Source organism: Oryza brachyantha, chromosome 7 (genome assembly GCF_000231095.2).
Source record: "Oryza brachyantha chromosome 7, ObraRS2, whole genome shotgun sequence".
Lineage (NCBI taxonomy): Eukaryota > Viridiplantae > Streptophyta > Magnoliopsida > Poales > Poaceae > Oryza > Oryza brachyantha.
The window spans coordinates 11,437,246-11,458,902 of NC_023169.2; the positions used below are offsets into that span (position 1 = coordinate 11,437,246).

Genomic DNA, 21,657 nt, shown 5'->3' on the forward strand with positions numbered 1-21,657 from the left:
GCGCTATGTAGCGCCAATGTGTGTGCTCGTGTGTGTGTATATATATATATATATGTAGCGCCAATGTGTGTATATAATATTGCACAAGACCCAATTTACTAGTTAAGGCTATTATAGCGAAACATGACATATTTGTAACTTCAGGTAGCTTCCTCTATCACAATGTTACACGTTAGAAATTCCTTGACCACAAAATGCCACTTAATTTGACCACCGGTATATTATATATATAATATTATTAAGACTGTTTGGATAGACGACACCAAGTTCATTCCAAGAACTTAAAAAAGAGAGTAAAAAAATTACACTGTTAGATCATGAAGGGTCTATATATTTATCACATATCCATTACATATATTCTAGGTAATATATATCTTTGGTCCAAAGATCAAAAGATGTATGGTTTTATGGCATAAATTACGTGTACTAGTTGTGAAAGCATGTATTGAACGGGTTATTAATATTGATTTCTAAAGAGTAAAGTGCATGATTGGTCTCTAACTTTATTTATCTGTCTTGCCCCCATGGTACAAAAATACAGATCCAAGTCACAGCACTTGTTAAAGTGTGACTTTCCGATCTGAAATTGCAATGAAAATGTCATGCTATACAGAAGCTAACATGGAACCATCTTCTAACCCTAGACTAATTGACATTTGGAGCCCACTTAGGAAATTATGTTTTTGTTTTTTTTTCTTCTTTTCTTTCCTTCCCTTCCCCTCCCCTCATCTTCTTCCTTTCTTTCCATACTCTTTTGTTTTTTTCCTTTTATCTTCTTTGGTGGCAATTGTTGCTGTTGAGCTATGTGGCTGGGAGGCCGAGGTCGGAGTGTTGGTGGTGTGTCACAGTGCCTCTTGCTGAGCATGTCCCTGGTTGTAGCCACCGAGCAATCCCTGATTGATCCCAACCAGTGAGCTCACCTGTCCTTGCAGGGTCGACACTGCTGAGCTCTCCTTGAAGTACATGGCATTGCGAAATAATAGAATATAAAAAGGAACAAAGAAAGAAGAAAAACGAAATGGCAGAGGAAAAAAATAGAAAAATGAAACTCTATGAGGTGGCAGGCACGTTAGTGCCACATGTGTTTCTAGAGGGGTTGGGACAATTTCTGACCGAAATTGCACTAAGTTATGGCACATGGATCTACATTTTCGGAGGACGAGGATCGAGATAACACATATGGATAACTTTAGCAATCGATGCTTTACTCATTTATCAATATCAAAATTGTAATCATGTATTGTATATAGTGCTTTTTTTAATTATACCAGTTTATAAATTTTAATTTCGCAATTAAATTGAAAATAATGAATTTAGATTCTAAGATGAATACAAGTTCATTTATAAAAAGATGCATGCGCAATAAAATAGCTTAAGGAAAAAAACAGCTTAGCTGACATATTATCCCAAGTATAAGTTATGGATGTTTGGCAATCCAGTACAACACAAAAGCAATGACATAAATAATGAAGCATCACCCGTGCATTCACACAATTAATCAAGCATCAACATATTAATGGAAAATTATAATGAAAAATAGATTTAGGAGACCGCGACATTATTACCAATGACAAGAATTATTAAACCGGAGGTAGTAAACTGTTTGATTATCTTTAACAAAATGATAGAAATATTACTACCGATATTTGAAGGGACGTCAATCTGTTTGTCCCCTGAATCTGGATAACTGCTTGCATACATTTAATCCACCCTAAAATTGGCTAGTATATATATGGCTACCTCGGCTGAAGCTCTGAAATCGTCACCTCGTTCTCTGAAACCGGGTTAGTGGGCAACTGGTTCTTCTCTGAACCGCGGGCACCGAACAATGGGCGTCCACCGGCAGCATCCACGGCGACGCTGCCGGAGCCGAAGAAGAACGCTGGCTTGGAAGGTGTCTGTAGCGAAGTGGAATTGCTGCCCAGCATTACTACCACAGCTGAAACGTCCGGCCTGTCGGTTGGATTCTCCTGAACACACGGCAACCCGATCTGCAGGCAGCTGAAGGCCCTCGTTTCCAGGGTACCGGCCACCCAGCGAAGCGTCCACTGCTTCAGCTATGGATCGTGTCCTCCACTTCTCCCATACCTGCACAATGGAGCTCGTTGTTCATACATACGCTTTTCTCTGAAGATAGAAGTGTACGGCCTCAACTTGCACTTACATAGCTTAGTAGAGACGTGGAGTGATCTGTGCTTTCGTAAGTATGATGATCTGAGTTGGTGGAAGCACAAATGCCATTGTTTCTTCTCCCGGTCACCATCTCAAGAACAATCACACCAAAGCTGAACATGTCTGACTTGGTGGAGACATGCCCGCAGTAGGCATACTACGGCGACATATACCCACTGCATAGAACACTCCAATGTCATCAGCGAAAATAAGCAACTTGTCTTTTCATATCGACAATGTAAGGACTATGTTTAAATCGTTCATTCGTAAGGATGCATCATATATAAGAGGTAGAGTTTAGTGAAGAAGGGTCTCATAATACATCTAATCTACTTACAGGGTTCCAACAGGGCGTCTTGTAATATCCTTGGATTGATCTCCAACAAAAGCCCTTGCAAGGCCAAAATCGGATATCTTGGGGTTCATATCTTCATCTAACAGGACATTGCTGGGCTTTAGATCCCTATGTATGATCTTCTGGCTAGACTCTTCATGCAGATATAGAAGGCCTCGAGCAATTCCACAAATGATCATAAACCTTGTCCTCCAATCAAGTAGTTGTGGCTTTTCGGGATCTGCCGATTAAATACACCGACTTTTGATTCATGACGGATTAGGGAGAGGGGGGAGGGAGTCTATGGGTGCCATTTTTAAAGAATTTTGCTTTCATCATTTCTTTTGTAGCTCGAGTTACTGGTACCTCGCAGTATCAAATCGTTTCTTACCATTAGATCTAGCTAGGTAGAATGTGCACCGTTAGGTCTAACGATCAGAAACGATTTGATACCGTGAGGTATTAGTACCTCGAGATAAAAAAAAAGGATGTGAGTAAAACTCATTTTTTAATGGTTTAGTTTGTTAAGAGCAGCACGAGATAATAGAAAAATAGTTGGAGGGATTAATTACCAAAAAGGATGGTATCTAGGCTTCTGTTAGGCATGTATTCATACACGAGTAGCTTTTCTTCCTGCAAGCAAACACCTAGTAAGCGCACCAAATTTCTGTGCTTGAGCTTGGCAGCTAGCACGAGTTCATTTTTCAGTTCGTGGAACCCCTGTGAGGAGGTCGCTGAAAGCCTTTTCACTGCAATTTCTTCCCCGTCCAATAGTGTGCCCTGCAAAAAATAAATTGCTTTGTTCTTAATTAGCTGTAGGGATATATATGATGGGCATCGAAATTAAGTTCCTAACCTAGCTAGAGTAGTAGGGCGGCCTGCGTACGACCATCCCCACTTAGGTCTTGTTCAGTTAGTTGGGATTTAATCCCCCAGAGGAATCTATCCCGGAGTGAATTAGGTGAACCCCTCCCGTATCACCTAATCCATGTGGGGTTTGAATTCTAACTTTCTCATAATCTCTTTCATAAAAATATCCGTTCGTTTTTGCACAGATTTATAGAAAGTAACAAGTTGGAATTTTATACATTATCACACAAGATGACGGGATTTTTTCATAACACCGATGAAGAGTATTAATTCCTCTCCCAAGACAATAGATTAATTCCTCTCCCAAGGCAATATATATAACATAATAGTAATATATATAACATAATAGTAATAGCGCTCCGGTAACTTTTACCAACACATTTATGTGGAATGTAGTAATTCTAAGTTGCACATGAATTAATTGCGGATTCAATATCATGTCATACATATTCTAAAGGAGAAATGTCTGTCAATTTTATTTCATATTTTATCAAAAATAAAATAGAGTAGCTAGACGGCAGTACCAATTAGGACCTCCAAGAACGAACGATGCATTGCTGTCTATTGCATCGTCTCAAATATTTTTAGTGGTTCTATTAGTTTATATGGTTTCTGGTGCATTTCTAATATATTAGCACTAATAATAAAGACCTTTAAAATATTTCAAAAGTATTTAGCAATGGCAAGTCCAAAAACATTACATCTCTGTATACTCGACCAGTTTTATCTGTATGTGTAACATGTCTTTCCCTATCATACAGAAGTAGTGATAAAAAAATTACTATACTCTTCCCTCTTTACCGAGAAATGTGAATAAAATAAAATAAAATAAAGGTACTGTTTAGTTATTTGATCTTGCTTCCTGCCCCTTTTTTATGGAGAAAGGAAGCCCCTTTTTTATGGAGAAAGGAAAGATGAATTTCTCCATTCATTGAACCTTAGTTTGGGGCAGTCTGACCAATTGAACTATGGGGCGTATCGCATATTTATTTTTAAATGGAACCAAATATGAATAGTCAAAGTTCAAAACACTCGTCGGATGTCAAGATATATTCTAGAAAGCGCTTAAAATGGGTATATTTTGGAATAGAAGGAATATTCACAAGATGGAACATAGTACGTTCAGGTTTTTTTACGTTGGTCAAGTTTTGGATTTATGTTTGATCATTTGCCTTATTTAAAATATTTATATAAATATGCCAACTTGCAAGCCATATGTCATTTGAATTGACTTACATGTTTTGGGTCTATGTTGGAACATTCTCTCAAAGTACCGTTAATGATAAAAACAAGTTACAACAAAATAATTAATAATTATGTAATTACAGAGATGCAAATGTTAGCAGTGTTAAATTAAAAAATGGGAGTTAATATTTCACCAAACCTTCATTTTGAGATAGGTATGTGTTGAGTGTCATCGCTGCAAAATCTTTTCAGTTGATTCATCAAATTAATAAAACATGTTATTTTCGTCTCACCCACTTGTTTTAAACTATTCATTAACTTTATAAACTTATCCCAATAGTCAACTAAACAATATGCAATTATAATCCGTTTCAAACAGGGCCTAAGGCACTGGTCTAATTCCTACTTCCAAGCATGTTAGGCCCGTTATATTAAAAACTTGGCTTTGTTTTGTGGCTGAAATGTACCTTGAAAACTTCTCCGAAACCTCCTTCTCCCAGCTTATTTTCCGCCGAGAAATTGCATGTTGCAGCTTTCAGCACAGTTAAATTAAGGGTCGCCGGGTTAACATAGTAAGTGTCATCCTCGCCAGCGTTTTCTGTCAAAATAATACGAGTACATATATGCATGAGAACGAGGAGATCTTACATGCTAGTGGCCAAACAATGATATTTGTTGTACCTGTACAAACTATTTATTAATAGAAATACTTTTTATTTGTATGGAAGGATATATCTAGTTTTTTAAATCATATTTTTTTAATCAATGTGATAAAAACGGTTTTGGAAAAAAATATAAAACACATAACATATTGCTCTCTAAGGATTAGGAATTCAATATTTTAGCTCTCTCACATGCATTAGTTGTACTGCAGCAAAAGTATACAATCATAATATTACTGTACTTCTATCGTGATGTTACTGTACTATCTATCACGACGTTACTCCAATTATGCAACACACATGTTACTGCACGTGCATCACAATGTTACTGCACTTCTATCACAATGTTACTGCAATTATGCAGTAAGAATACATATATTTTATAGCAGCATAGCGTTATTACTATATAGAAGACGTATCGTTACTGTACTTATATATATTTCTTAAGATTTCGAACTTTAAACAATTTTATCTCTCACCTCATATATTATTTTTTAAAAACTTTTGTACTATATTGTTTGAAAAAAATGTTTTAAAAAATAGATCCCTCATGGGTATGTTTCGACGCTGTTACTGTAAATTAGTCATCGTGTTATTGTATTTTTATTATCGTGTTACTCCACAATTAATTCTTGTGAGGCGAGAGATGAGCTTAGATAGATATGAGGAGAAGTCCATAACGGAATTGATCTACGGGGTTAACCCTTTAACTGGCCTTTAAATAAAGTAAGGTGATTTTTAGGCCTTGGAAGGAGGGTGGGAGGTGGGATGGGCCTTGGTTGGCCTTGGAAGGGAGGGGTTGGCCTTGGAAGGGAGGGGTGTAGAATAGCTTATACTGAGGAGGTGCACGTATTAGTTTTGCTATATATATATATATAATACAAGAAATAATTAATATATTTTTGTGAGCAAACAATTCCCGTAGTGCTCTCGCATGGTTGGTGATATTTAGTTATGTGGTCGGCAACATGTATAGCAACTCCAAATCAGTTTAAGCCTAACCCTGTTTTGGATTTTTTTTATTTTTTAAAACTTTTTAACAAATAATTTTAGTACTAAACCTCCAGAGAAAATATTCTCAGCATCTGAACTTTTTGGTCACGCCACCAATATTGGCGTGGCGAAAAGACTTGGCCATGGCGTGGCAACATTGTCTTGTCACGCCATTGTACGCCGATTTCGCTGCATGACAGCGTTGTCTTACCACGCCACCAACACTGGCATGGCTAAAAGGTTTACTTTTGGAAAAATTTTCCCTGGAGGTTTAGTAATAAAATTATTTGTTAAAAAGATTTAAAAAAATAAAAAAAATTCTATATGCACACTAGCACCTGATACGTGCTTTGTATCACAAGTACCCTATTAGTGTTGGTTGTAAACCATAAATTCCATCAGGTCCCAAATACTCTATTCACACAAATGAAATGTTGTGTATGAGAATAATCTACCATCCCACATACTCTCACTGTAAATTTTATAAATTGCCATTTCAACTTTTAGTATTATGAATTAAGCAAATATATATTGCATAGCAAAATATAACATTAATTAGAGTAAACATTCTCAATAGAAAAAATATATGAAACATATTTATTTTTGGTACCAAATCATGGACATTCAGCTAGAATATTTAAAACCAAATATGGATGAGTATAGTGGCCCTTGATCGAACAAATAAAATAAAGATGTTCAACATTGGCGCTGCAGTTGTAAGCCACACGTTTGTAATAGGTAGTTTCTCTGTTTTTGTAATTTGAGATTTTCTTTTCAATATTAATTTTTGGTTTCATGTTAAAGTTAGTTCTTAATTTGTTTTCCTACGGAACAATTAGTGAAAAATTCAATGGCATATTACCTGGTGGTATTATTGTCTGGGTGGCCTTTCTCCTGTAGATGAAAACAGCAATAAGGATGAATATGACAAGTATTGTTCCGATAGAAACGGCGAGGGCAAGAATCGCCCTTGTCCCGTCCTTTCCTGCGTGATTGGTCAGAGTAAAAGCTTGAAAACTAATTCTTTGTAACGCATATGTGTGGCGGCATAGTCATATATATGGAATATACACTAAATAAATAACCTTTCCTTTTTTTTTCAAAATATTGCTCCCTCCGTTTCATAATCTTTTTTACTTGCAATGTTTGATCGTTTGTCTTATTAAAAAAAAACTATAAAAATATTATTTATTTTGCTTGTGACTTACTTTATTATGAAAAGAACTTTAAGCATAGCTTATTATTTTTTTATTCATATTAAATTTTTGAATAAGACGAATGGTCAAACGTCGTAAAAAAAAATTAAACATATTACATTTATGAAACAGAGGCAGTATTTGTGATTACATGGCTTCAACAGATATCTAGTCGGTCCAAATGAACAGTACATATTTCCCTTTTTCATATAAGCGTCGTGATCTTCCCTAATATTCCGGAATAACCTATTGTTTCTACTGGTTTATTGAAGCGTTCCAGCGTACTACAGTATATTTTACTGCTGTCTCTATTATTTAGCTAAGATTGAGTTTACAAAGAAAAGATTACCGTACGCTTTAACAATAATAAATAAAGTTCGGATGGTATGTGAGAGTTAAAATGAGACAGTATTATATTAAACTGATCGATGGGACCAGTAGCACTATATGAAGCACTAAAGAACTTATATTTTAATTGGAAAATTACTATGCATAGACTCGATTATCCGACTTACGTACGACTCAATTGATCGATGGCTACACCATCATTTACTTAACTCATTTGCCTTGTGCTTTAGTCGTATGCAAGTATAATATAGTGGGAAATTTTCAAACTAGTTATTATAATTTTGCATAGTTAGAGATATGTCATTGGTATCTCAATGACATGTAGGGCCCACATGAGTCAATGACATGTGAGCCATGATGGCACATCTCCAATTTTTGCAAAATTATAATGGTATGCTTACAATTTTCCCTAATATAATTGGATGTTCATATAACGGGACTGTTTTAATACTACATCCGTTCCAGATTATAATAAATTTTGATTTTCTGTTTATAATATTTAACTTGTTTATAATATTTGAATACTCGTCTTATTAAAAAAATTAAAAGTATTACTTACTTTGTTTATTATTTTTTATTATTAAAATTACTTTAAGCATTACTTATAAATTTTTATATTTATACTAAATTTTTAAATAAAACGAATGCTAAAAATTATAATTAAATAGTCAGAATCCTCTGTAATAATATAATGGGGACAGACTCTATTTTAACAGAGGGAGTATTGCCGAATATTATACAGTCAGAAACTCAGAAAGCGATTGGACGAGGCGAGGCTGTCGTATCATCCTGTTACCTTGTTTAGCCGCAAGCGTGTACAAATGAAACTGACAGCTACTAATTGTTTCTGTTAAAAAAATATTTTTTATATATATTTAGCACTATGATAACTAAATTGATGGAGATGGATGAGCTGATGGCTAAAATAGGAATAATCTTGAATGGTTAGTGAGTGATAAAACAACAAATTGTATTAGCAATACTTCTGGCAGAAGATAGAAATATTGAAAATAATTATATTTTAAAACAAGGAGGGTATGGTCTATTATCTAGTTTACCATTTGAGAGCTCACTTCCACAAAAGAAAGACTTTGCAAAAAGAAAAAAGAAATCTTTGCCAGCACTAGTTTCTAACCAAGAAACCTCTTCGCGGAAAAGGAACAAATAACAAAAAGATGTTTTACCACCTCAAATTATTCGTGACCCTCTCCCATTTCTATTACCAAAAATGGACAATTACATATACAGCTGGTTCATAACATGTCATTGAAAAGAGAATCTATGAAATTCACACTTTTAGTCTATTTTATATATAGCGGCATTCCACTAATTTCATTTGAAAAGAGTGACCGTATGTTTTCTAAGTAGTCTTAGGGCTGATTTAAACAACATATTTATAAATAGAAAATTATGAATAAAGTTTTTATATACATGGTTTTGGTTATTTAAAATCTACCCAAAATAAAGGATAAAAATTTAAATTTTAGCTTATAAGTATAAACAAAATTGAGAAGATAACTTTGTTAGTAAGCCGTGCGGAAAATTTGGCAGAGAATTAGTGTATCATTAATTAATTAAGAACTAAAAATGCTTCTAAAGTAGATTGAGACGAATTTTAAATAACTTTTCTATAAAAAGTTTTAAAAACATAACATTTAATAGTCAGCAAAGTCTGGCACAGTAGACACGAAAGAATGAATGCAGTCGCAGTGCCACCGGCAGAAAGGTAGTACTGCGTGGACTTCCAGTCTTCCAGACAAGCCATACCACACATTCCGGAGAGGAAGTAGATAATATCTAGCCTACGCCCTATGGTACGGTCCAGCTTTGATTTAATTCGTCGGCCCTTAAATCAACGGATAAAATCATGTTCATACGATCTCTGGATTAGAAATTATTTTATATAATATAAAACTTTTATATTTTTAAAAATTACCTTAAGACCAACATTTCCCATATATTAGAGATTTTTATAGATATACACTCTATACCTTTAGAATTCAAGTACAATCCCGACATCCTTTTAGAAATCACTAATAATAAAATGAAATAAATTATTAGCAAATAGAACACGTATTTAGGGTCCTATAAATATAGTGTTGGTATCACCTTTCATGTGAAATAAGAATTTTTTTCATTTGTCAACTGATGTATTATTGTAGAATATTTTTAATAAGCATCAGTTGACAAATCAAAATCTAGGCAACACCGCGCAATAAATTTTAGTTAAGGGGCGAAGTAAGCAGGTATCATCGGTTTCGAGATTTAACGCTCGAGCAGCACAAAATCTGTTTTAAAGGATGAACTGCGGAAATATATAGTTTGAATAAAATATAAAATAAGCATCATTTTTCCCTAAAAAATCAAGTTTTTTTTTTCAGCAGAGGATCGTGTTCAAGTGATATATACATGGAATTAATCTGAGAGTCGAACATGACGTACTCACCCTGCCCTCCTCCTCCGATGATGAAAGGCTTGGAGGTCGATGGAGCGGGAGCTGGTTGCAGCTGCGGCGACGGCGACGGCTCCAAGCTGGTGAGATCGTAGTAGGTGTAGATCTCAACGCGCACGTAGCAGTTGTAGCCGAGCACCACCCCTCCCTGGTGCCCCCAGCAGCACGCCGGCAGCTGTCGCACTCCGCCGCGGTGCGATCCCTCATGCACTGCACCAGCCCGTACATCGTCCCGTTGGGGGCGGCGCCGGGGGCGTACTCCGCCTCCCCCGCCGCGAACATCAGCGCGGCGGAGCCGTCCACGGCCCGCGCCCTGAGGCGGCCCATCAGCGCGCGGTACGTCCTCTCGAAGCTGGCCTTGTCGGAGACGTTGTTGTAGTTGTAGAGCTCCTGGCGGTAGCCGCTCTCGTAGGCGGTGGACGCGTTGGTGTCGGCGTAGCTGAGGAAGCACTTGTCGTACCAGATGGCGGCACGGCGGTTGGCGTTGCAGTGGCCGTTGATGTCCAGCGCGGCGCTGCGGAGGTAGGTCGCGCAGTCGCCCGGCGAGGAGTCGCCGCGGCACATGCCGCGGACGAACGCGCGGTCGGCGCCGTCGCCGCGGGAGAGGGAGGCGAACCCGGTGGGGCCGGCCGCCGAGGGGAGGCTGTCGAGGAGCGCGAACACGTTGGACTGGAACGTGCTGTTGATGGACGAGGGCGGCGGCGACGGTGAAGCCGAGGGCGGCGGCGAGGGGCAATCGAGCCAGGTGAATGGGTTCGTTGTGTCTTTGGACGTCGCTCCGGTGAAAAGTGTGGCCACCGCCTCCGCCATGACGAAGAGGAAGACTGCAAGGCGCCTGTGGCTGTAGCGGCGATAGAACAAACACGCCATTGTGTATTCTGAGCACCGATGCGATGGCAGTGGAGAGATGAATTGTGTTGATGACGATGAATGAATAATCCTGTCTGATGGATGCATGCTTGGCATACACGAATTACTAGCGCCCTCGGTCATTTCGCTTATTTATACTTATTATTATAAGCCAAGTTTTAAATTTTTAATATTAAATATTAAATTGATTTAGAATTTTTTATCATAATTGATTTTTGTTTTTAGATTACTATACAAAGATATATATATATATATATATATATAAGTTTTATTTGTAAAATATTATTTTTTCCTAAATATACCATTTCGTTTATTTATGAAATAATTAAAAAGACAAGCATTTGGCAATAGTACTAGTAGCTCGTTACGTTCCATCCAATTAGTAAGCCAAAAATTTTCCCCTTTTTCATGCGCAATTTTTCCGAACCGCTAAACAATATGTTTTTAAAAAAAATTTATATTTAAAAGTTACATTAAAAACTATATTAATCCATTTTTCAATTTTTATAATTAATCATATATTAACTATTAAACGTACGAATTATTTATATCGCTGGTGAACGCGGCATAAGTTGTCCCAATCATAAAGAGTACCTTGATTGCAGCGCGTAGTGTCGTGGAGTGGTGAGGACTGAGGACTGGTGCGTGTCACTCAAAATGGAAACCGGAAACAAATGCCCAAGCGTGGACTTGCATCAGCTAGTCCCCTTCATTGGCCTGCAGTGCAGGCTAAGGCCATTCACACCTTCATGTGTCACATATATAAAACCACTTCAAAAGACATGACTCACACCGTGCAGGCTACTTAGGGGTTGTTTAGTTTGCAAAAAAAAAATTAAAAAACATCACATCAAAACTTTAAACACACATTTGAAGTATTAAACTTAGTCTAATTACAAAACAAATTTCAGATTCCATCTGGAAACCGTGAGACGAATCTTTTGAGTCTAATTAATCCATCATTAGCACATGTTGGTTACTGTAGCACTTATGGTTAATCACGTCCTAATTAGACTCAAAAGATTCGTCTCATTTTTTCCTCCATAACTGTGTAATTAGTTTTAATGTTTATATATATTTAATGCTTTATTTAGATGTTCAAAAATTCGATATGATATTTTTGGGAAAAAAATTTGGAAACTAAATAGCCCCTTAAAGTGGGATCCACGCCATTTTTTATTTTGTGCTCTCTCTTCACCTTTCTCACTCACTCAATCACTCTCACCTTCACCGAGCAAGAGACGATGCCCAAAGCAGCCACGTGGGGTGGCGACGGCGGTGGCGTCCACTCCCGGCGCGTGGGACGACGGTGGCCGAAGCGGGCACGCAAGGTGGCGGCGGCGGCCAAAGCGGATCTAATCGGGGCGGCGGCGTTTGGGCAACGGCGACGGTGACGTCCACTCTACGCGTGTGGGATGGTGGCGGCCAAAGCAGGGGTGCGGGGCAGCGGTGTGCGCTCCTAGCGATGGCGGCAGCGGCGACCAAAGCAGATTTGGTCAGGGCGGCGACGTTCGGGCAACGGCGGTGGAGCTCGTAGCTCGGGCGACGGCGGCGGCGGTGACATCCGTCGGGCAAGGGCTCCGGTAGTCGGTTGATGACGACGGCAGTGTTTGGGCGACGTACATGGGGAAGCCTCTCACGTCTTAGCCAGGATGTGTGGTCCTTTGCAGGGTGATAGAAAGTGGGTCTCATATGCACTGTGGTCGACGTGACGAGTTGAGGCTCCTCATCACGTCGACGCGCTGTGAATGCCCTAACGAAGGTTGCTTGACTCGTGGCTTACGTGAAAAGGGAATACTTCGTCATAAAACTTTTTAAAAAGTACTCATAGGTATTAAAAGAAATGTGAGAATAATTAGACTAAAACTATTATTGGCTAAGAAAACAACATAGGTGAAAAAATTAAATGAGGAATGATCGTAACAGGTTAAGATGAAAAGATAGTCGATGAAATAGCTATATTTTCTATCTTCGTCGCTTCGTCGTTGTTTTCTTGGTGTCATTTCTACCTTAGGTTGTGTTCGGCTGGCTGGTTGTTAACCGATGCAGGAACACGTTAATAGATTAGTACATAATGAATTAATTATTAACTATAAAAAATTAGAAAAATAGATTAATTTGAATTTTTAAAACAACTTTTCTATATAAAATTTTCAAAAAAATACACCGTTTAGTAGTTCGGGTTGCGTGTGTAAAAAAACGAAGGAAAACAAGGTTATTGGTGAGAAGTAAGGCCTACTATTAAATCTACGCAACCAATCAAATGAGTCATTCACTCTTCCAATAATTTTGCTGGAGTCCTCTACATACTATATCGCATTGTCGAATACATACATACGTACGTAAGTACGTACAACGCTAGCATTTATTTCCTTTCATTCTTTGGAATTTCTGGAATACATCACAGTAGCTACTGTTATTCGAGGAAAACATTTTTCTTTTTTGTATAAGCACTAGTTTGGCACCTGCATGGACACGTTGAGCTTCTTCAGCACAGCACCCGTAGACCCGCTGCCGAAATGGAGTATTTGTAGGTCCCACCTGGCATTGGGCGACCCATGCCCACCAATCGGTAACGCTGCGCCTTACAGGTGGGCCCGCCACCAACCTTCGCTTTGGGCCTGCCCAGCTTAGCAGGCCCACCTGATAGGACGAGCTGATCACGTCTCGGTGCACACGGTGGTGACGCCACCGTGTTGCCGTCGCCGGCCGCATGACGCAACGCGCGGCGGCGATGACGGAGCGGGAGCTCTTCAGTCTGCAGGCAGCTGGTCGGTGAGATGAATTCGGCGACGCTGTCCATGAGCTCCACGGCGCTGGCGCGCGCCGGCCGGTACAGGTGGAAGCAGTGGTCCTCGCCCTCCGACTCCACCAGCGTCACCTCGCGGCTGCCGCCGCCGCCGCGCAGCTGCGCGGCGTACCGGCGGCCGCGTTCCCGCAGGGCGTCCTTCTCGGCCACGGCGACCAGCGCGCGGCGGCAGGGAAGAGACGACACGTCTTCCGCCGGAGGGTCGATGCGGGGGTCGTCGTTGCCGGCCGCGCCCGCCGTCACGTACGGCCAGAGCGCGTCCAGCCTGTCTGGCGCGAGCATCGGCGGCTCGGCTCGCTTGCTAGCCGCCTCCTCGGACGGCAGCCACTGCGCGCCCCAGAAGCATGGCTGCAGCAGCGCCATGCCCTCGATGTCGACGTCGTCGCCGTCGGGGCCGGCGGCCCGCACGGCCACGTTGTGCGCGATGGTGGCGCCGGCGCTCTCGCCGGCGAGGAACACCCGCGTGAGGTCGGCGTAGCGGGCGAGCCAGGGGTCGGCGAGCGACGTCGCCCACCGGAGCGCGGCCCACCCGTCGACGAACGCCGCGGGCAAGGGATGCTCCGGCGCGAGGCGGTACTCCACGGAGACGACGAGCGCCCCAGCGCGCACGGCCAACGACGCCGCGTACCGGTGGAACAGCCGCCCGAACGCGCTCCCGGTGACGAAGGCTCCGCCGTGGAAGTACAGAACCAGTGGAAGCCTCCTCCCGGCGCCGCCCCCCGCGGCGCCGGCGCCGCCGGGAAGAAACAGTCGCGCCGACGCCCCGGTCCCTTCGTCAATGACCACGTCCCTCGTCGCGACCCCATCCCTAGCCGGCCGCCCACCCACCCCCACCGCCCCGTCGTGGGACGCCGCCACGGCGGCCGTGCTACGCACGAGCCGCTCAATGTGGCCGCCCTCGTACACGCGCAGGAACGGGTACAGGTCGACGGCGATGCTTCGGCCGCCGGCGGCCGCGCCACCAATGGCCGGAGACGGAGACGATGACGTTCTAGCCATGCATGCAACGCACGTTCGCACGGATATGCTTTTGCATCAATTTGATCTGCATGCATGCACGCACGCACGCGTGCTACTTATACTGATGAGTGGGCTAGCTAGCTCGTTTGGTGTCGTGAAAAATGTTCAACGAGGACGACGAGGAGTCACGCGTGCCTGTGTGCTCGTCAGCCATGGCGCACACAGGTTTGGGCTCAAACACACCACTTTCTGGGGCTTCCAAGTCTCGAGATGTTCAAAGCAGCCATCAGCTGCATGCAAGAGGACGTTAGCAGCAGAGGGAAGTGTCGAATTTGGGTATCAACACTTCACGAGCGTAGAATTCTAAACGTACGTAGGCCGTCAATTTTAATTACCAACAAAAGAGAAGGTTCAGAAATATGTCTAATTAAGCTGGACCTGAAGTTATTTTCTATGATTCTATCCAAACCATTGAGCGATGGATGCATCTTTTTCTTTTTCAGGAAAAGCTAGCTAGCATGTACAATATTGTTTTGTTCACATCGATCGGTCAGATTTTGTACAAGCTGGACAAGGAATTTACAAGTTAGGAGTAGCCTGTAAATATTTGAAAAGCAGAAGACTGGTTGATTTCGAAAAGGAGGGTAAAGGAGAAGGTGATTATACATTCTCTCTGTACTGGGTGAGTTTGATAGTGGGTAGAGAAAGAAGTAGAAGATCTCGCATAACGAGGATATATAGTTATTGTAAACTTTTATATATCAAAAATTAAGTACTATTAGCTATTATAAACTTAAAAAAATTGACACAATTTCTAAAGCAAATTTTATATAGAATATTTTTGGAAAAATACCGTTTATATATTAGTAATTTGGAATGTGGCTTATCGAAAATGATTGGAGTTTCTCTCCTGCAGACGAACAGCGCCCGATGTCAATTGCTAAGAGACATAGGCCGTGTTGGCCACACGGCATAAATTAACTTAACCCCATTGTTTTTCATTCGTACGCTTCCCGTGTATTTTTTTCAAAAAAATTATAGAAAAGTTGTTTTAAAAAATCATATTAATCTGTTTTATATTTTTAATAATTAATAATTAATTAATTATGTAGTAATCTAGGTTAACTTATTACCTCTTACCCAAACGTAGCCTTAGACATCCCCAACAGCTTATCTAAATTTGGTCATCCATATTTTCATTTGGATGATCATCTAAATTAGTTTCATCCCACTAGATCATCCATATATCTATATTTTTTTTAAGTATGGAGAGAGATCATCCAAATATGAAGGTTCTCTCTTCTAATACGGATGACATCTAAAAATAGATGATAGAATAGTCGTTCTGTTGAAGCTCAATTTGTAGTCTTCATCCTCTATTTTCAACATAGAGGATATGATAGGTGAGCTATTGGGGATACTCTAAAGCTTGGTTTATGATAAAAGCCTATGCTAGGATCAATGTTAGAATCGATCAGGCATATACATCTATAATTTGGTGATAAATTATATTCCAAAATATGTACAATTTTGCAATATAATACATTCAATCTTTTTTTTTTAAGTTGACCCTCGACATGTGGTTTGGCAACACAACGGTATTTTTTTCGCTTCTCTTCATGCTTATAAGCACAAAATTTAATTTTAAACCTTAAATTTAAAGTTGATTAAAAAAATTTATCGTAGTTTATTTTTCAATTTTGCTTTGAGATTGCTATGAATATTTGTAAATATATTATTTGACGTTTTTTTTTTTAAAAAGTGAAACAATGGCCCCAACGTGAAATTGCTTTTAAAAAAAAGCGTTGGATAAAGTGCCCACATCGGCGGAATCCTCCCTTTAATTTAATTATCCAGGGCAGGCTTTTCTAAGTTCAAGAAAATTTCAACACATAGACTTCAAGATGACGAAGTGTAAAAGCAAGAATGATTAGCCCAAATTAAAGGAGCCTGAGTTTTGCTGATAGTAACGCTTCTCTAAGCCGCCGGGCAGTGTGTGACTGTAGGCATATGGACATCGCCCCAGCGTGTTTACATTGTTCCCAATAATTGGTCAACATATAAATAGGCGTTCAGTTTAGCTCCCAATAACTGGTTATTGGTCAATAGATAATTCATCTAGCTTCCAATATACTACACACAGCTCATGCACATCGAGCCTAACTTAACATCAGATTTGGTAATCGAGATCAACAATCCTCTCAAACGCTCGTAGAGTTTGCTAAAAGCGAATCCACCCTTTTGTCCCTATCTTTTCGCTTATACTTTTGTTTACGAACCAAAATTTAGATTTCCAACCTTAAATTTAGAGTAGATTATGAGATCTTTAATCATAGTTTATTTTTTAACATTGATTTTTAGATAGCTAAGAACACATAGGTAAAAGTTATATTCATAAGTTATTTTTTATTTGCAATATGTTGTTTGATTTTTTTTACATCAAAGTCAAATGATCACATCATTTGTGTTGTTTCTGGATGAAGATGACAAATAAAATTTATTTGAGTTTCTAAGCTATTTAATAATATAAATGATATAATTATATGGAAAATTGAAAGTCTAATTTAGAAAGATAAGATGATGATTTTCTATATAAAAATTTTAAAACATTATTTATCATTATGGGAAACGTGAACACAGAAATCAAGAAAAAAGTTGTTACAATGTTGGGCAACAGAACATGGTCATTGATGACTTTGACCCTTTCTATTATATGTCGATGAACTTGTTAATTGTATCTGAAGTATGTCATTCATTGGGCCAAATACTTTATCAAAAATGTCAAAAATATGCAAATTTACATATTAGCCAATGTTGGTTTTGACCCTTTCTATAATATATCAATGAATTGTAGATTTATACATGGTATCAACAGTATGTCATTGGACCAAATATATATATTCCCTCGGGCCTAAAATATTTTTATTTTTGATTAGTTATTGTATTGGAGTTTATAAAAGTAGGCAATGATGTAATGAAACTAGATAAAGTAAGGGAACAATTGTATTAAAATTTGATAAAGTGGAGATTTTATTCTAGTCATTTTGCTTCTATATTGGTAATTAAGTTTGTGATGGGTGCAAAATGAAGTTATTATTTCTAAAATATATAACTTATTTCTTTGTATTCTACATAGAGAATACTATGTGGGGATGTTTTTATATGTAAATCACATATTTTTATGACATTATCTTTTCTTGGCCTTTTCTACATGTATAGTTTAAAATTCCTCGGAAATAAGACGGTATCTCCAGTACTGGACCTGTTCGAGGCCCAGAAAAAGAGCAGCCTACGGAATGTCTCGTACAGGATTTGCGATGTACTACTGTAACTTAATTTTTCGTTTTTCCGTATGCAGCGTTTGACCATTCGTCTTATTTGAAAAATTTATATGAAAAATTAAAAAAATTAGTCACGTATAAAGTACTATTTATATTTTATCATCTAGTAAGAATAAAAATATTAATAGTAAAAAAATTTAAATAAGACGAAGGATCAAAATATTGTATAAAAAATTAAAAAATGAATTTATTTTGGGACTTATTTTAGGACGAAGGTAGTAGCGATAGTTGAATCGGCCATAGTGATAAATTACGGTTTTGTTGGATAAATATCGCAAGAATTTAAAGCTTCCCAAGAAACTATAAAAAATCCAAAAAGCTATGGTGACACATCGCGAAAATTGTGATATACGCATGGTTTTCTCAGAAAATTACGATTATCGATATCGCGAAAACTGTCGTAATTATACGGCAATAATCGTTACATACCTTGCAATAATCACTCTTTACCACGTGTTTTGACCCCTAAAACTATGATGATTTTATTTAAAAATTTAAATTCGAATCTATATGGTTTTCGTGCAATTACCAGGATTCTCATTGATAATCATGATTTCGCTGCCACGCGGTTTCGGTCCATGAAACAATAAGTAGAGACTCCGGACTCCCACGGCCTAGTGCAGGCGTGCAGCCCCACTGATTGTCCACATCAATCAAACTGATGCGTTGCGGCTCGTCAGTCTATCTACCATTCTACCCGCCACGCTGCTATTGGCTGGGCCATACATAGAATAAGGGGGTGTTTAGATGGCAAAAGTTTTGATGTAAATATTATATCAGACGTTTGATCGGAAGGAGTTTTTGAACACGAATAAAAAAATAAATTTTACAGCTCGTCTGGAAACCGCGAGACGAATCTTTTGAGCCTAATTATGCCGTCATTAGCACATACTGATTAGTGTAGTACTTATGGCTAATCATGGACTAATTAGTCTCAAAAATTCATTTCACAATTTCACACATAACTGTACAATTAGTTTTTTGGTTCATCTATGCTTAATGTTTTATTTTATTTATATGTTCAAAGATTCGACGCGATGTTTTTAGAAAAAAATGTTGGGAGGCCTAATCATATGCATGCGTTGTCGGTTAGATTAATATACTGCTCTCCCGTCTCGATACTTTGATTAATTTTATACAAATTAGTAATTACATAAAATTATCTTTATATCCCTATTTATTAACCCTTTCAATAATAAAAGCATATGCTAACATTAGTTACTAATTAATATATGCAACAACTGTGTACGTTCCTATTTACTATGATATTTCTCTGAGTACCAAACTAGTTAGTAATTTTAGATAAAATTTTACTCACAATGATCATTTATTTTGCGATCGAGGGAGTACGAACCGACCAATTTTTTATTTGGAAAGCACGTAATCCAAGTCATAAGGATATGTTCAACAGTAGAGCCCATTATAGGTTCAAGCCACGTCAGCAACAAAGACTCTATTTTAAAATGATACCTATAAAGGTAGAGTCAGTTGTGGTCTATTCATTAATGCAATAAAATTTTTTTATTAAGCTAGTTTTCTTTTTACACATTCTCACGTAAGAAAGTTTCCTTTAATAAATACTAAGAGTCAACTCTAAACCGTTGTCATGCATGACAACAGTTTTTCTCTCTCCTTCCCTTTCTTTCCTCCAAGTCACCAAATTTACTTACGTGATGATTGAGAGAGTCAGCTAATGGGCACCTTTGTACGTGCCCGAAAAAGATCTCGTTTAGCTTGACTTGCTTCGAAGTTGCTTCAGTTAATTAATCAGGTTTTTATTTTAAAAAATATTTAATTGAAACAAAAATTGGTCTCGCTCGTCTTGGCTACGATCGACAGCTCGCCAACAAAACAATAGTCTAAAATTATAGAGAAAAAAATGTAAACATAATAACTTAATTTCCAAGAAAACTTCCTAAAAAAAGGACGATCTGGTTCAATTTTCACCACTTCTTTATATGTACTACTAATATGGCAAAATACAAATACCTTTATATTTAATTGGTCTTTTTATTCTTCTGCTTGCAAGACCTCATCTTCTTTTGTATGCTTATGCTTATAAACCAATTTAAATTTTCTAACTTAAATAAAGTTGATTTTAAAGGTTTTTTTTATTGTATTTTATTCTATAACATTTATTTTTAAGATAGTTAGCAACACATATATAAAAGTTTTAACCTTAAACTACTTTTAAACATCAATAAGCAGTTTCGCTTATGTTTTTTAACCGAAAAGAGATGAGGCTTTAATTTTGTGTGAAACCATCTACGCTAGTCAATTTCTCTCCCCTTCTTTCAACGTACCACCTCTGTCGAGTCTCCAGCAATTTCTCGTGCCCCAGAGGCCTCCAGCAATGAACGAATTCGCCGAGGCAAAAACACATGTACCTCCTTCCAACGTCGACCTTTTGCACGTTTTAATTATCCAAGCATATAATAAAACAAAGTTAAAAAAAAGTCATGGTAAAAGCATGGCCAGCCTAGCAGGAAAAGAAAATCTAAAACACAGACTCCCATCTGGACAAGAGTTTTACAGTACTTTGGATGCTAGCGCCGCTCCTCTGTGCTACGCGGCAGCCCCGTCCCTCCGTGTTGCTTAGAGCACCGGCGCTGCTCCTCCACGCTGCTCGCCGGTGCCCGCTCCTCCGTGTTGCCTCGAGTGGCGGAGTCGCTCCTCCACGCTACTCTGTCGACGCCGCTCCTCCGCATTGCCTTGCACATTGGACCCACGATAAAAGATAATAACAACCGGTATGATCTGGTTTATAATGTATCCCCTTCGAACGAGTTGTTGTATAAAAGAAATCTCACTTGTTTGCGAGAACTGAGGTACCAAGAACACCTATCTTTTGTATGATCATTTTACTGAAATTGCCTAAATATAACTTACATTACCATTATAGTATAATTACAATTATGTTAAAATAAATTATAAAATATAATATAATAAATACATGGTATTATTACAAGGAGAATTCACGTATATCATTTGTCTGGTACGAAATTAAGCATTTAAGAAATTATCGATCGGAAGTTTTACTGACTCTTATATTAAAACATAAATATAGTCACAGCGAAAAAAAAACATACGAAGAGACTTTTAGCAAAACCATATCTGAATATTACTGCCATTCCTAACATGCCACCTCGGGTCGGCCGTTAATTTCCGCGGCCGATTTCGTCACCGCTTGGGCGCGTGGAATATGGGCCGCAGCCTGTCCAACTCGCTCACCTTAGGCCTTAGGCCTTGTTTAGTTATAAATTTTTTTTTAAAAAACATCCCATCGAATTTTTAAACACCTAAATAAAGCATTAAATATAGATGAACCAAAAACTAATTGCACAGTTACGGAAGAAATTTTGAGACGAATATTTTGAGCATAATTAGCCTATAATTAGCTATAAGTGCTACAGTAACCAACGTATGCTAACGATGGATTAATTTAGCTCAAAAGATTCGTCTCGC

General features: G+C 38.7%; 1 protein-coding gene and 1 pseudogene across 1 annotated transcript; both read right to left on the minus strand.

Moving 5' to 3' along the window:
* Positions 1-1,554: 1,554 nt before the first annotated feature.
* On the minus strand, positions 1,555-11,168 carry LOC102704161 (annotated as a pseudogene).
* A 2,402-nt stretch (positions 11,169-13,570) lies between these two features.
* LOC121054994 (probable carboxylesterase 12) lies at positions 13,571-14,890 on the minus strand. The gene has a single exon (XM_040526309.1). The coding sequence runs from the start codon at positions 14,888-14,890 to the stop codon at positions 13,571-13,573; it is 1,320 nt and encodes a 439-aa protein (XP_040382243.1).
* Positions 14,891-21,657: the final 6,767 nt, after the last annotated feature.